Source organism: Dipodomys merriami, unplaced genomic scaffold (assembly GCF_024711535.1).
Source record: "Dipodomys merriami isolate MVZ:Mamm:240054 unplaced genomic scaffold, mDipMer1.0.p SCAF_194, whole genome shotgun sequence".
Lineage (NCBI taxonomy): Eukaryota > Metazoa > Chordata > Mammalia > Rodentia > Heteromyidae > Dipodomys > Dipodomys merriami.
In genome coordinates this window covers 735060-752285 of record NW_027203315.1, presented here as the reverse complement: position 1 = coordinate 752285, position 17226 = coordinate 735060, and the positions used below count along the sequence as shown (strand labels likewise).

General features: G+C 39.2%; 3 protein-coding genes across 3 annotated transcripts in view; 1 reads left to right on the top strand and 2 right to left on the bottom strand.

Moving 5' to 3' along the window:
- The window catches only part of LOC138831371 (zinc finger protein 585A-like), a 386491-nt gene that overhangs the window by 260562 nt on the left and 108703 nt on the right, over positions 1-17226 (top strand). The gene's annotated exons all lie outside the window — the stretch shown is intronic.
- LOC138831388 (zinc finger protein 585A-like) overlaps positions 1-17226 on the bottom strand; it is a 144511-nt gene that overhangs the window by 106089 nt on the left and 21196 nt on the right. Inside the window, exons 5-9 of the mRNA XM_070028499.1 lie at positions 16119-16208; positions 14226-14284; positions 10819-10945; positions 9539-9628; positions 8638-8871 (exon numbers count right to left, since the gene is read on the bottom strand). Of these exons, the coding sequence (XP_069884600.1) occupies positions 8638-8871; positions 9539-9628; positions 10819-10945; positions 14226-14284; positions 16119-16208 (600 nt within the window). The remainder of the gene's footprint in view (positions 1-8637; positions 8872-9538; positions 9629-10818; positions 10946-14225; positions 14285-16118; positions 16209-17226) is intronic.
- Positions 1-17226, bottom strand: part of LOC138831356 (zinc finger protein 420-like) — an 85586-nt gene that overhangs the window by 47164 nt on the left and 21196 nt on the right. The window contains 6 exon segments of the mRNA XM_070028473.1: positions 7899-8268; positions 8638-8871; positions 9539-9628; positions 10819-10945; positions 14226-14284; positions 16119-16208. Coding sequence (XP_069884574.1) covers positions 7899-8268; positions 8638-8871; positions 9539-9628; positions 10819-10945; positions 14226-14284; positions 16119-16208 — 970 coding nt within the window.

Here is a 17226-nt window from a genome sequence, read left to right as displayed (position 1 = left end):
AGTGGTAGAGTGCTTGCCTTGCTACATGAGGCACTGGGTTCCATTTCTCAGCACCACATCAGCAGAAAATTCATTGTGACTTATCACCAATTAAATGCCAAAAAACTAGAAGTGACATTCTGGCTGGAAGTGGTAGCATGGTAGCCTTTATTGAAAAGATAAGGGAATATGCCAGGCCCTCCTGAGTTTAAACCCCACAACCAACAATTAAAAGAAAAAAGAAACAATCATGAACAATCAAAAACCTAAATACTTGCTCATTGCCTTTGTTCTTCTATTTTTCTTTGTTCTTGTAACTGTATACTTCATATCATTCCATTTTCTACTTTCTCCCTTTCACTTTGGGGGATTGAAACTTGGGACTTGTACATGGAAGGTGGATACTACATACCAGCCTATTCTTTCTTCTTTTAACATAAAAAGTCTGCTTATAGGACAAGCAACGTAGTGAAGTGGTACAGGGCTTGCATTGCATGAATGAGGAGTTGGGATCTATTCCTCAGGTCCACATGCACAGAAAAACCAGGAAGTGGTGCTGTGGCTCAAGTGGTAGAATGCTACACTTTAGCAAAAGCAGCTCAGGGACAGCACCTGGCCTCTGAGCTCAAGCCTAAATACCAGCAAAACAAAACATCTGCTCATTTAGGCAATGCTTCCCCTGCAATTTAAAAGACAAACTTACAAGTGACTTTAGTTCACTTTCAATACTACTGTCCTCCTTTCCAGTGAGTGCAGGGGCTGCATACAGAAGAGACTCTATGCCTCTGCTGTCACTTGTAAACTAGCTGTTGTACAACAGTAAGCAGCAACACATACATTTCTGGTCTCATTATTTTGAACACAGTGGGCTTTGTCAAGGTAGGTCAAAATAAGTGAAGGAAACCTTTCCTTTTCACTTATTGGTTGTGATTGTAATGGATCTATCTTGCTGAGGACTTAAGTCTGACACTCTTGTCATTTGAGTTCTCTCTGAACTACTTTTCAATTTGTTTTCTTCTTAGGACACACACACACACACACACACACCCAAATATCCTGAAGAATTTTAACTAGTTCATCAGACAATAGTTTTTACTACCAATTCTTCTTGTCCACAGCAATTGTATCATCTACATAAGACAAGACAATTACATTAGGTCACTGGCTTAACTTGACTAACAGGTCCCTGTGTGAACAGTCAGCCCTCCTGAATCCTGGGCACACCATGTCCCCTGCAAGGTGTGCCATGTGGTGCTGGTGCTGTACTGATGGGTAGCACAGGCCCTAATCTTGGCTCCTTACTCCTGTCCCAAGAGACATGCCAGGCTTGCATATTGCATGAAGACTTTGGCACTGCGCTCATCTCCTCGGCTGGCTCCTCACCAATCTTTTCTTTCCTGTACCTTCTATTTTGAGTAGTGGCCTAGACTACAAGCCCAGCCAACTTTCAACACACCTGATGAAGTCCCCACATCAAACTTTTGGTAACAAATATTTAAGTTAGAATGCACATATAAAGTTTTGGCTTGGTTTTGCTCAGACCTCATGGACAAGTGAAGAAAAGATGGTTAGCTGTGGATGCCCCAGGTAGTGATTTTCTCAAAGTACTGACAACTCTATAACAGGGACTTCAAACAAGAATGTTTCTGATCCAGAAACCTGAAAGAAAAAAATTTAAAAGAACCTCACAATTCATTCAGGAAACAGAAAAGAGAAGTTAGGGTAAGATATTCCTCAAAGGAGCAGGAAAAATGTACTCTTAATACTATGCTAATTATGGGAGGAAAAATGACCTAGAGGTGGACAACAATAAAGATATTAGTGCTCAAGGTAATGGAAGGAGGCCTTGGGTGGTCCCTGAGGTTCTAGTGAAAATCCTATGAGAGCCTCGTTCAGTACCCACTGTGCTCAGTATCCCACCTTCTGTCCTGGGGTATTCAGTCACTCTGAGAGGCATCATTCCAGGTTAACCTCCGGAAGAAACAAGGATTCACCTAACATCCTGCTCTCTCATTGGGATCAAGATTGCTTGGGAACTGGAGGTTTTTGGTTAAATTCTTAGATCTCTTGGGAGCAGACTCTTCAGGGTCATGACTTTGGGTCATATGAACTGCCCCTGCTGATGATATCACAATGTTCTGTAACATAGATGTGACTATGTTTGTATATTTTATCTAGTAACATTCAATGAATGACTATTGAAAATAATCTAATTTAGAGTTGAAATCTTTCAAGAAAGGGAGAACTCTTCTAAAGCCTAACTTTGGATATTGCTACAGGATGATTCTTGTGGTAGGACCGTTGACATTCTGAAAAATTATATAACTTAACCCGCTCTTAGTGATTAGGTCTAGTGTGGATATGTACCCAAGTCATGGTTCACCACTTCTCTTCTCAGGACATAGGACCTTTTAGAATGAGCTGAAACTAAACATCCTGTCATTCACCCCTGGGAGTGGCCTGGAAATAAAGTGCTATCCATAAGGGAAGAACAACAAAATTGTTTCTACACATCTGGACATAACAGACTGAAAAGAGAATTTCTCCTACATTTGTGTGCACACAGTAGAAGACCAATGTCTTCTCATACAAATATATTGGTATTCTGGGATCTTAAATGATCACTATTGACTCCTTCTTTACTTATGATACTGATTCAAGTATACTGAAATATTTGGCCACATTTTATATGTTGAGATCTCTCTTGGAATGTCTAATTCCACACCTTACAGATGGGGACCACATTGTCCTACATAGTAACTTGAACCTCTGCAAGGACCTATGAACTAGTCAGAAACATAAAGGTATATCCATGTGCATTCACATGACAAAAGATACCAAACTATTTGTGACAATTTATCATTACCAATGCTTATAAGGTATTTCAATATCAACTTCAATCGAGGGACAATCACTATACACTATGGAGTATTTTAGGTTTCTATAGGAATATAACTTTCCTCCACGAAGGCCAAAGAATCCGTTTTTACAAAATATCTTCCCTCGCCTTGGAGTTCTTTCTACTCCAGGCTTGGGTACACTTCCTGAGATTTTGTAATAAAGGAACAAATGTGATGACAGTCTATCAACATGATTCACAGCACTACTTGTGGAAAATTTGGTGATAATTGGCGATAAGAGTCTCAAAGCATTTCCTACCTCATTGGCCTTTCAATTGTGATTTTAAACCTCATATCCTTGAGCAATTAAGAATTCTGATGTGAAGCTCCAGTGCCCCATTAGATCAGGAGATCTTAATTACTTACTCCAAGCAGGACTCATGGTGTCTATATAACAGGATATAAAATTCATAACATCATATAGACACATGCAAAGGTCCTTTTGCAATCACTTGGTAAAGGACTGTTTACCTATCATTCTGTAAACCACACCCAAATTCTTCCATTAAATATTTGGAAGAATGTATTGTTTACATGGATTTTATTATTGGTCCTCAGGTTGAATTCAGGGGCAAAACATTGTGAGGCTTCCTTTACCTTCTATACCAGATGCCCTTTTGTATCACTGATTTTTCACCTTAGGGTCTTGCTTTTCTGCCTGGGCCTTTTGACACACTAATTTTATTATTACATATCACAAATAGCAAAAAAAGATCGGCACATATGACCAGATCCATGCTTTTATTGGCTAAGATACTAATTTCATGAAGCTTTTGCACGGGATGGCCTACAAATACTACGTTTCTAATTTCAGCTTCCTGAGTAGCTAAGATTCCACACATGAGGGAGTGTAATTGCTCATTATTAATTGCTGGTTTTAAATTAAAAGAAGGAAAGGGAACTTTTATCAATTCAATGAGCAGCAAGTCCCTTAAATTTTGAGCTCAAGCAAAAGTGTTGGTCAAATGATAATAACAAAAATAATAAAATCAAAAATAAAATGTCATCATCAGGGTTACTTTGAATGAATGTGGTATGTTGGTTCATGTCTTTCAATTACAGCTATATGACAGGCCTAGTTAGAAGGCACTTCAGTCCATGAACCATCCATTACAGAAAGCATCCAGTGTGTCAAAATGGGAGAATGAGCTATATCCAAATGGCCGGTGTGTGTGTGTGGGGTGGTGGGGGTTACAAGTAGAAAGACCAAGGGCCTCCTAATCCTCCTATTTTTTTCTTTACTAGGCCTCAGTAGATAAGCAGAAGGGTGAACAGTGTGAGGGAAGGGGTTAAGCTAGAAACCTAGCTAAATCTGGAAATGTGAAGTCCACTGTCCTTATCTTGTAAATGGAACTCTGGCCAGGATTTAAGGATTCTCTTTGAAAAATTGAAATAAATACTGAAATTGTTGAAGGCACAGGAACCCTGAGGTGAAGCACTGAATGAAACCTCTTATTAACAGAGAGAGATTTCTTCAGAACAGCCCACAGGGCTCATGATTTCATTCCTAGCTTTTATGGAGGCCAAGATGAGAGAATCTCCTTTGAAGCCAGCTCTGGCTGGCTTCAACTCAGTGCTGAGTTGAAGACCTCATAGTTGCATAAAAACATTCTTCATGAAAGTGTGAAAGTAGAGCCCTTCATGTAACCAAACAGCCATGGACATATCTAGAATAACTGGCTTATATAGGATCTGAAGTCTTGGTCTTGGTTTACTAATTAAGCACTGTCTGATGTTAACAGACATTTTTTCTAAATGCCTCCAGGATATCTTTAATTAAATAACTATATAGTGGCATCTATCTTGGCTCTAGAGATTCTAAATTTAGGTCAACCTTTGGGTTTCTTTAAAAGAAGACACTATATTTGTTAGAAGCCACACTTTGGAAGATGGAATACTGCAGTGTTTATTACACAGCTAGCAGTCTGCAAGCAGCCTGTTGTAACAAAGACTTGCAGTCCACAAATTCACTTAGGCAGCTTGGAAACAGGACAGAAAGGAAAAAAAAAGAATAAAAAAACACCAAGAAACCAATCAGCACCAAGAGAGTGCTGAATTGGGACACTATGATGACCGGAGACAAGCCAGGAGACAAGCCACAAGACAAGATCACAGAGACATATACCATGGCATCTGGTGCCACTGCTGGTGCAGCCTAAATAGGGCCTAAGCAGGAGGCAGGTCCACAGGAAATTCCAGTCCCAGGCACTGGACTAACAGATTGAGTAACATATCAACCAAATTCTCACCCCTGCTTCCAGGGAACCAGCCACACCAATCAGTTGGGTGGCAAGTGATGGATGGGGGCATTTCCACCTGCATGAAGACAAGATGCCAGACCCCACCATCCACCATGTGGCCAATAGGGCACCAGCCACACCTGACCTCCTTACTTAATATTACTGAATTATTAAGTCAATTTATAAAATGTTACAGTCTCCTTATTATTTTGTAAACAGTTCAAGAATTTCCTGTTTATAAAAGCCATTTCTCTTGAGCCCCACGTCTGAAACAATTATTCTCACATTCACTAAAAATTAAAAATTCTTTTTTTTTTTGTCAAGCCACGGGGCCTGAACTCTGGGCCTGAGCTCTGTCCCTCAGCTCTTCAGCTCAAGGCTACAGCCCTACCACTTGAGCCACAGCGCCACTTTCGGATTTATTTTTTGGCTTATGTGGTGCTGAGGAATCGAAACCAGGGCCTCAGGCATGCAAGGCAAGCACTCTATCACTGAGCCAACTTCCCAGCCCCTAAACATTCTTCTTTTGAATAGTTCATTTCTTCCTTTTTCCTCATTCTTTCCCTTCCTCTTTCCCTCTCTCACATCACTCCTTCCCTTCTTCCTTCCTTTGTTCCTTCTTTCCATCGTTCCTTCCTTCCTTCCTCTTAGGGCCTAGAAGTGATGCTGTAATTCAAGTGGCAGATGGTTTTATCTTTTTGTTAACTTCAATTTTTGTGAGAGGTTGATCAATATCTTTGTGTGCTTGATTATTTCCCCTAATGTCCTATCCACTTTGGCCCTCTATGAGATAACACAGGTGCGACACATCATGACACTGGTGTTTTGTAATAGCTTGCTCAGCAGAACAACTAAATAGGCTAAGAGTGAATCAATCACAAGTTGCTCATCACCAATGATTAATTAAAGAAAAGAGCAAGCACTGAAGACACTTTGGGGTTCTCCCCCAAGGCACAATGCAGATTCTAGTCTTTATTAATCCATCATATTTTTAAATATATATTTTATTGTAAACATACTGTACAGATTGGTTATATCATTATGAGTTAGGTCATGAATACATTTCCTTTTGAGCATTGTTACCCCTCTGAGAAAGACTTTACTACTATATATGTACTGCAATAAGGACTAATATCTTCCTTTAGATCTTCCATTCAAAAACTGAACTGGAATAAGTAAGTCATTTGTTCTATAAGGCATGGATCACACATACAGAGGGACCCTTAAGGGAACAGTAGAAATAAGGTTGTTTTCATGTTCTTGCCTCCAATCATGACAGTATTTACTCATCTATTGTTCCCATAAGCATGTTGGAGATGACCTGAATCCAGTCCCAAAGGGCTAGAACTCATATTTCTAAGAAGAATTCATCAAATTACCTTGACACACCATTCCTTAGTATAAAAGACACAAGTGCATTATTTCAATCTCTTAATTACTTGTCGAGACTGGTTGTTTCTACATGCTTTGGATAATATTGAAGGACACCATACCCACTCAACATAATGACAAATATTGGCTCAAAGAGAGCTGAAGAGTGAAGAATGGTTTCCCATCACCTTAGCTTACGTCTGCCATGAAGGATTTCTCTGTATAATTTACAGAGGTTTTCTGACAAAGATTTTCCTACATTGGGTTTCTTTCCTGGGTAAATATTTTAATAATTGCTGAAGGTTGGCTTCTGGTTGAAAGACTTCCTCTCATGTTTATACTGAGAGAAATTCTGTCATGTGGCCAGGTCTCTGATACCTGTACAGATGTGACTTCTGGAAAAATGTTTTCTATACTCATAATTTCTCTCCTGTGTATGATCTCACATATGCTGAGGACTCAGTTCTGATTGAAAGTCATTTCACACATGTTCTATTCACTACTTTCTTTTCTCCTATGTGAGTCAGTTCTCTGATGAACACTGAGGTATTCCTTTCAGGTCAAAGACCTTCCACATTTGTAATATTTTTAAGATTACTCCGCTGTGTCTGTCCTATGAACTTAGTAAAGGACTTTCCACATTTGATATATTTGAATTTTCTCGCCTGTGTCCGTTCTGTGATGCAAATTAGGACTTTTTCTTGAAAACCTTTCCATTTATTTTTCCTACATAGGATTTCTCACCTCTTTGTTTGTGAGGGTGTGTGTGTCTGTGTGTCTGTGTTTTGTGTGATCAGTGATGAACCCTGAGCTGTGTCTTGTAGTTGGAGGACTCCACATCTGCTATATCATAAGGTCTCTATCCTGTATTGGTTCTGTATTGCAATTTCAATTTTCTTACAGATCAAAGACTTTCCCCATTTGGTACAATCCTAAGTTATTTCATTTGTGTGAATCAACTTATGTATGTTAAGCTGTGACCTCCAGGTCTTTCCACACTGGTTGCATTCATAAGGTTTCTCTCCTTGTGTTCTGTGATGGATATTAAGGTTTACCTTCCAGGTGAAAGAATTTCCATGCTTGCTACATACATAGCATTTCTCTCTGGTGGGTTTTTTTCTGATGGACAGAAAGGTGTATGTTCTGGGTGAAAGACTTTCCACATAGCTGACATTTATAAAATTTCTCTCCTGTGTGTGCTCTCTGGTGGACAGTAAGGTGTATCTTCTGGCTGAAAATCTTTCCACACATATGACATTCATAAGGTTGCTTTCATGTGTGTTTTCTGATGGACAGTGAAGTTTTACTTCCAGGTGAAAGCCTTTCCACACGTGTTACATTCATAAGGTTTCTCTCCTGTGTGTGTGTTCTCTGGTGGCAAGTAAGGTTTGATTTCTGGGTGAAACACTTTCCACACAGGTTACATTCATAAGGTCTCACTCCTGTGTGTGTTCTGTGGTGGACAGTAAGGTTTACCTTTTGGGTGAAAGACTTTCCACACACATTACATTCATGAGGTTTCTCTCCAGTGTGTGTTCTCTGGTGGAGAGTAAGGTATGCCGTCTTGGCGAAAGATTTTCCACACACGTTACATTCATAAGGTTTCTCTCCTGTGTGTGTTCTCTGGTGGCTAGTAAGATATGCCTTGCAGGAGAAACACTTTCCACAAATGTTACATTCAAAAGGTTTCTCTTTTGTGTGTGTTCTGTGATGAACAGTAAGTTTTGATTTCTGGATGAAAGACTTTCCACACACATAACATTCAAAAGGTTTCTTTCCTATATGTATTATCTGATGGACAGTGAGAGTTGACTTCCGGGTGAAGGACTTTCCACACAAGTGACATTCATAAATTTTCTCTCCTGTGTGTATTCTCTGGTGTCTAGTAAGATATGTCTTGCAGGTGAAAGATTTTCCACAAATGTTACATTCAAAAGGTTTTTCTTTTGTGTGTGTTCTCTGGTGGACAGTAAGCTTTGATTTCTGGGTGAAAGACTTTCGACACATGTTACATTCATAAGGTTTCTCTCGTGTGTGTGTTCTCTGAGGGACAATAGGGTGGGTCTTCTCAGTGAAAGACTTTTCACACTCTTTACATTCTTCAACTACAGAAGACACATGAGGAGTATATGCAGCACACATCTTACCAGGTTCACTGAAAACACCCATGTTCTGACAGCCAGTGAACTTTTCTATCCTCATCCCTAAGGAGTTCGCATTATTCTTAATCAATTCTGACTTCTGTACGGAGCTCAAATGAAAACTTCTTATAAGTCTCAATTTTTCCTCCCCTGGGTTACTATTCATGACTGCTACTTCAGAGAGATATTTATTGTGACTTTCCTGACAGGTGCTAATCACATCCTCCATTTTTGGGACATCTAAAATGAATAATAGAAAAATAGGCAAAAACATAAATGAGACCCACAAATTCCTTTCTATAACGATATTTCCTCACATTCTGTTACTAGATTTTCAAACATCAAAGCATTGCTTTATGCAGAATATATACTTTTCTTTGCAATGTAGTAATTACGAAAGTAGTACTGACATTTCACAATGGAAAATAATGTTTTCTGTATTTCAGATTTTTCTTTTTTTCTCAAGGAAACATTTACTCAGATAATTCATCTCCATACTCTTAATGCTTCCATTCTGAATCTCCCTCTATGCCCAGCATCACTGATAAGAAATTGTCCCAAATAGAGAATAGCAACCCTAGCATACTCCTATTTTCCTCCTACCTGCATAATAGTAGTTTAAAAAAAAAATGAGATCTCCTTTCTACATTTCTTATTGTCTTTTTCTCTTTATGAAAGACTTCTCTACAGAAAAAGGGAATTGTTAACATTAACTACACTGGCACACCAAATTCAGTTTGTCTCCAGGAGAATTCTAGATTGAAAATTCCTTGAGACAAAGGATCACCTAGTTCTTTGCCACACATGACTCAGGGGCACTAGGAATACTATTGCTCTGTACAGCTCAAGATAAACAGACCAACTGGGCTCTGGACCCACAATGAACATTGTAGATGCTTTAACTCACCTGTGAAATTCTTGTCTGAGGCTTCCCTTATCCATGGTTCTTCACCTTGCTCCAGCTTCACAATCAATTCAGGTTTAGGACCACAGTTCCCTGTGAATAAGATATAGTGGAGAACAATTGCTCTTGCTGGGTCATCATTAATGTAAGGTCGCAGACATCCTCTTCACAAGGTTGCTCCTAAATCTGGTTTCTCGATTGTTTGTGTGGGGGGTGGTCGAGATGTGGGGCCTCAACTCTGGGCCTGGGAGCTCTCTCTCAGCTCTTAAGCACAAGGCTAGCACTCTATCACTTGAGCCACAATGCCAATTCCAGCTTTTTTCCCCCGTTTATGTGGTGCTTAGAAATCAAACACAGGTTCTCAAGCTCACAAGGCAATCGCTCTACCCCTGAGCCATCTTCCAGGCCCATAGTTTCTCTATTCTTAATACCTCCATGGTGGAGTTTCCCTCAGCTTTGAGTTTTTTGTGTCCACTGTGTGGCTTGAACTCAGCTCTTTTGCTCAAAGCTAGCATTCTACTAGTTTGAGTCTTGGCTACATTTCTAGTTTTGGAATGATTAATTGGAGATAAGAGTCTCATGGTCATTTTTCTATAGCTGCTGGATTAAAATCAAAATCTTCAGATTTCAGCCTCCACAGTATCTAGGATTCCAAGCTTAATGTACTAAACTCTGTGTCAAGTTTGGCTTACAAATACACACTTTCAACTACTGGTTTCCAGTTCATACTGTCAGTAGTAATGTATATTCTATCTAGACTCTACATCTACCTATAATAGTAACCCCAAGGCTGGGAAGTCAGTCGCCTGTGAGTGGAGCATATATTAGAACTTTTGTCCAACTACTGATTAGAATCCTTATAGAATGAGAAAAAAATAGCTCTTGAGTTACATATAATGAAGTTGAAGTTTCCCTTACAAAGAAATGACACTTCCCTTGGAGTGGAAACTTTTTCTTTTTTGTTTTGAAATGCAATGGTCCAAAAGCTTACACTTGTAACCCTTCATTGAGGAGGTGAGATCAGAAGAGGCAGGCTTGAAACCAACCTGGGCATGGAAACCCAGAATATACCCCAAAACAAAAGCCAAAATGGAGTTGTGGCTCATGCAGTAGTGGGAAAGGCAAACAACACCAAGCTTCCAGACCTGAATTTGGCTGGGTTTTATACTGGAAATTTTTTACCTTGGAATGGACTGGAATCTTATACCTAAATAACATAAACAGTCAAATGTCTACCAAAATAAAAGCACTTGATCTTCCAAGAAAAAGTGACCTTTGCTCACCCAAGGACATGAGGTTGCTATAGGTCTCCAGCATTACATCTCTGTGAAGGGTCCGCTGACCAGTATCCAGATTCTGCCACTCCTTCCATGTGAAGTACACAGCCACATCATCAAATGATATCAGCTTCTGTAATGGCACATTTCCATCAAGAAATTAAACCTGGGTCATGAGAATTCCAATCTGGAATTTCATTATGCTGCAGGTCTGCTTTTGTCTTACATAAAATGTTTGCAGCTTGCTGTGTTATCTATTCACTGAGAGAATTATATAGCAAATTAGAAATATTTGACAATATATAAACCTGGTCATTAAAATACACAGATTGGGGCTGGGAAAGTGGCTCAGGGGTAGAGTGCTTGTCTTGCAAGCATGAGGCCCTGGGTTCGATTTCTCAGAACCACATAAGCAAAAAGAAAAAAGCTGGAAGTGGTACTGTGGCTCAAGTGGTAGAGAGCTAGCCTTGAGCTGAAGAGTTGAGGGACAGCGACCAGGCCCAGAGTTCAGGCCTCACAACCGACTAAAACAATAATTAAATAAGTAAAATAAAATAAAATACACAGATTGGCAGGGCACTGGTGGCTTATCCTCCTAGCTATTCAGGAGGCTGAGGTATGAGGATCTAGGTTCAAGGCCAGCCCGGGCAGGAAAGTCCATGAGACTCTTATCTCCAATAAACCACCAGAAAACAGAAATTAGCACTGTCACTCAAGTGGTAGAGCCCTCACCTTGACCTGAAGAGCTGAGGGACAACAACCAGGTCCAGAATTCAAGCCCCAAGACCAATAAAAAATTACAGTTTCCCTAATACATGCAAACACATTTCTGCTGCTAGCAATAGAGACAAGATAAAAACTCTAAGGAAACAGTAATCTGGCATGACAACAATAAGTCTAAGGAGGTGTCTGAAAAATTATATTATCATTTTTGATAAAATGTTAGTACATATCTGTGTAACAATGAATTAAACAAATATTTTTTTCTGCATTTACATATACTGCTTCACCATAACTCCTATTTAGACTTTCTATTAACACATACTCTCAAAAGCAAGCAGAACATATTCAGGATATCACATGGAATACAGGACATAGAACATTACTAGATCTATGAGAAGCAGTGTCCACATGAATATTAAAAAATACTAACAGTACTACAGAAAGTAACTAATGATTTATTTGGCCCACATAAGATTTGATTGAGGGCTGGGAAGTTGACTCAGTAGTAGAGAGCTTGCCTTGCATGCATGAGGCCCTGGGTTCGATGCCTCAGCACCACATAAGCAATAAAAAAAAAAAAGCTGGAAGTGGCATGGTGGCTCAAGTGGAAGAGCGCTAGCCTTGAGCTGAAGAGCTAAGCAACAGTGCCTAGGCTCAGAGTTCAAGGCCCACAACCAGACCTCCTCCCTCCCCCCCAAAAAAAAGATTTGATTGAGTTCACACATAAAAATATCCTAGGTTATCCATGTTTGGTTTAAATACTAAATATTGAAATATGGTCACAGATACCCTGATATATCCATCCTATGTAAAAATGAACTGCTACCATGAAGTTTGCTAAACTTTGCCTACATTCTATAATATAAAATATAGGTGGGAGGGGAATAAAATATTCCTTTACAAGATTTTCATTTTCATTGGCTTCATGGAAGGTGGAGGAAAATGTATAGAAGCTCAAGGAACACTCAATATAAGAACAATGATAAACATGACCAAATGCTCAAATGTGTCACATATTCCTGAGTCATTTCTCCAGGAGATTCCTAAGGATATATTTCCACTTGTGTTAGTTAATAGCAAAATTCCTCAGAGATCAAAATCAATTCCTGGGCAAACACCTGTGAGATTCTGCAACAAGTGATATTTCTAATAAAGAACACATCGTCACTGTATTTTTTTTTTTTATCAAAACCAGTTCCAATCAAATACTGGCAGTGAATTAAAATATTCAAAAGTAGTGGGAAGGCAAAACAAAACAGAATGCCACATCAAATGAAGTTAGACCAAAGATAACAGAATCAGGAGAAAACTGATTTTCTTGTAGTTTATCAGTTGGGGGAAGGAAACGCTTTTCTGTAGGGAACTGGGAAGTTGAGCTGAAGGGGGAAAAGGGTTGACAGGTTGGAATTCCAACCTGACCGCAATGAGAACACTGAAAGCTGGCCACAGAAGTTTTAAAAGAGAATTCTGGAGAGGGTTAAGAGACTGGAGTGCAGGCCTTTTCCTTGCTGTTGGAAAGATAAAAAGATAACATCTGAACCTGAGCTGCTGTTGACCTTGAAGGCTAGGTAAGGTGAACTTCATGTCTGCATTTTCTCTGGAAGCCAGTCTTCTGTCTCAGGAGAATAAGGAAACATGTTTTCCTCACAACCTGTTGTGGCTCTGATTGTATTATTAATATAGATACTTCATTTTTGCATGTTATCAATGGTAATCTTCCCTGTGTGCACTCAAGGAACTATGCTTGCTTGCTGGCACCAAGGGACCAAGTGCCAGAAAGCCTGGATTTCCCAAAGTCTATCTGTTTATGTTTTTGTGATTTTCTAATTTTGTTTCTGGAATCATGTAGAACTCTCTAGGGAACAATTTTCCTATACAATGGGTAAGAAAAATGGCAAACCTAAGAGCCATGTCAGCAAAGTAAAACTGATCACTAAGAAAAAGTAGTTCCCAGATAGATAATTTGAAGAAAAGAAAGAACTGAGACACATATGGAGGAAAGACGGAATGAGAAAAGTAAGAAAAAAATGACAGAAATATAGATACAAAGAGAGAGAAAGAGAAAAATAACCAACACTAGTGAGTAGAAAATCAAAAATAGAGAGAGAAAATAGAGGAAAGAAATTTTGTGAGGATACTTTAGAAAACAAACAGGAATTTGTAGAAAGACCATAAAGTTTAGCAACAAATATATCCTAAGTTTCAAGTAAGACCAAGACCATGAAGTTGTCCAAGTACTCTATATGGAGAGTTATTTAAGTACATATAGGTTAATCATTCCTTAAGAACACACGAATGTGTGTGTGTCCATAACATTATTTCAGCAATTACAGGAAAATTTCATTGAGATAGTTTAATGTTGTTCATGAGGATGTGATCTGTTTACAAGCTATCCTTCAACTTCCATGAGAAGTAACCTGCTCGGTGTCATTACATCACATAACAGATTTGATTACATTTTATGACAAGATGAAACCTAGACATTCTGAAGCCAATCTGCATTCAACTTAGAAAGAATATAACCATTTAACTTGCTAAACCTACAAAGCAATCTTAATCTGATAATCTATAAGCCATATGAATATGTTACTGAGGCTGAATCTGTGTAGTTGGACTTGATTTAAATTCTTGAACATCTTTAGCTTCATATAATGGAATAAAACCAAATGAGAAATAAAAAAACAACTCACCAGAGATCCATTCATTCTGTCTTTCTGCTGACAATGAGCAGAAGATTCTGGAAGCATGGCTGGAATACAAGACAAATGATGTATTCAGAAATGACTCTGTGAGACTTTCTATGTTTATGTACATACTACATTTATAAAACTGAATGTTCCTACAAAAAATATTGAATAACTGAAAGCAAAACCATATCACATTGCCACTAAAAGTAGTTATTGCCGAATATACTTCAGGATGTATGAACTGCTTTTTTTAATGCAAAGGTATCCTAGGAATCCATTGGAATTTGTTTTCTACTTCATTCATTTACATATTTAAACATCATGGAAAGCATGTATGATGTAACTCAGTAGTTTTCACCCAACGTTACAGAGGAAACTATGTACAGAATATATTTCTTCTGCTATCCTATTTCAATAATGGTTGTCAAATGGCACATTTCACTGTATCCATTGCAAACATATGGAGTGATTTGCAATTTGCCATTTAACATGCTTTGGCCAAAGGAACATGAGTAAAGATGAGGTAAACCCAGGCTTGAGAAGTCCCTAATGTTCATTTCCCTAAACAGTCATGGGAAGATCCTTGGCCATCCTAAAGATACAACATAAAATACTCCATATAGGAGTGACACACCTGAAGATAAGCATCACCTACAAAGCATACAACCTTGAGTAAGACATATTACCTCAAGTTTTCTTCTGTGATTTTTCATTTAAGGCCAAATGTCCCCGACCAACACTTTCTGCACTACCAGGCACAACCAACACATTAGACCTAGCATTAACAAATCCATAGATGGCACGTTTAAGATAAGTTTCAATAAATACATACTAAAAATTATAGTGGTAACCCAGGCTGAATAAATTTGCAAGAAAAGGATTAAGGTTTACTACATGAATAGATATTTTCAGTCATAACAATTAACCCACTTTCCCAAATCACAGCCTCAGGTATCCTCTGATAACTAGCCTCTGGGTTATTCCTCAAGCCAGCTCATCACGACTCCTAGAAATTAGCTTAAATCTTGCAACAACACAAAGTGAGTGTGGTGTAGGAAAGAGTACCACGTGAATCTGGTCCTTAGGGAAGTAGCAACCATTTTCGCATAAGGCAAGGAAAGCTAGCAGCATCTTCCCCTTCCTGTAGTTTTCTGCTTCTTCCCTTTAGGGCTTCTCAGAATTGAAAAGGTCTGTCCATTTATGATGAAGATTCTTATTCATAGGATGCTCGGCTTCAAACATTGCTAGGCTTCATTCCTAAAAATACAGGACCAGCACTCACTACTCCAATATCCCCTGTACCACTGTCTCTAGAAACAGGATGGTGAACAAACATCTGTGAACCCAAGCCAGGAGATTAAAACCTCAAGCCAAACAGATTAAAATATCTCTAGGAGAAACAACACAGAAGTCCTAAATACAACTTCAATGTAAGAGGACTCAAGGCAGGCACACACCTCACAATTTCACTAGAATTCTTTCTGTACTCCTCTTCCACCTGGGCAAAGCAAATAAAGTTACATGCGTTAATAGAAGAATCCCTTGGTCTTGGAGTACAAAGGCACAGCTCTTGGGCTCTCCTTGTCTGCAGAATCACCCAGCTTGCTCTCAGACATTTGGGAACCAGGTTCGTACAGCTCAGAGCCCAGAAGCTAATGGCAGCACAAACTCCTGAACCTCAAGCAAATTATCAACCCCAGACTGGAGAAAAGTGTGGAGCGGAAAACGGGTGCTTTGGCTCAAGTATAAAGCTCTCCTCTTGAGCTGACGAGCTCAGGAACATTGCTTGCAGGGCCAAGTTCAAGCCCCACCAACGCCAAAAAAAAAAAAAAAATACAGAACCAGAAAAAGAAACCCGTGGAGGATAGACTCCAGCAGCAATCCCACAGTTCCTACCTGACATCAGGTCCAAAGCTTGAGATTCCTTCAAGTTACAGCTCCCAAGGCCCACTGCACAGAGCTGGGCGCCTGCCTCTTGGCTCCCACCTATGGAAGGCCGAAATTTACTTCAGGGCACTTCCAGCAGCAAGGCAAAGGGAAAGAATCCAGAACGGGCTGACTCAAAATGCCCAAGGGGGCGGGGAGACGCATGCCCAAAAGGATCTCTGTGCCACTTCCGCCCTCCAAAAACAAAAACAACTCAGGACTTTCAAACCAAAAGCCCTCCACGGAGACTACAATTCCCATAATGCTCGTGCCACCTTGCTTTACCTCTGGTCAGAAGAGTGCTTGGATGCATTGGGACTTTTCTCTCCCTGCTGTGGGAGCTAAGGTGAGTTTCTTCTTCAAAACCACTGTTTCCTTTGTGAAATATTGTAAGACTAACTAGAAAATGGATAGATATGGGGAGAATTGGATGCATTGACTTTTTGGTACTTAGTTCTAATAATGAAATTGAGGTTATGAGACTGTGTTTCTCATTCCTTTCTTTTTGTTCTATGCCTGTGTTCTGAAGAGTGTAAATTATATCTCTGTTCTGCTTTACATTGTTTAATACCTCCCCTCTCATCTTACAAACATACTCATAGACACTGAATTTATACCGGTCATTTTTCATTAGTGTAATTTACACACTGGCATAGAATAAGAAGATGGTTATGTGGATATGCATCATAATCCTTGTGTTGATTTAGATTTTACAAAATCAAACAATTAATTTTCCAGAAAATCCCCAATTCTATCTATTAAATGAAAATGTGTTTTTGGCTGTTTCTGAATTTTGCTTTTCACTTAAGGGTTTTATGTTTTTTCTTTTTCTGTTGGTCCTGAGGCTTCAACTCAGAGCTTGGTCACTGTCTGTGAGCATTTGCTGTGCTCTACTTGGATTTCCTTTCATAATTTCTTCAGGTAACTAGTGAAAAATTTCCTCACAGGGATTCTTAAGAGCATGGCACATTTCCCTGATTTTCCTACAAAGAGAGTGGTTTGGGGGTCAGAATGAATGCAGATGAGTAGAAGAGTGAAGTTTAGGGTAGGCTATGTTGATGTGAATCTTAATCATTTA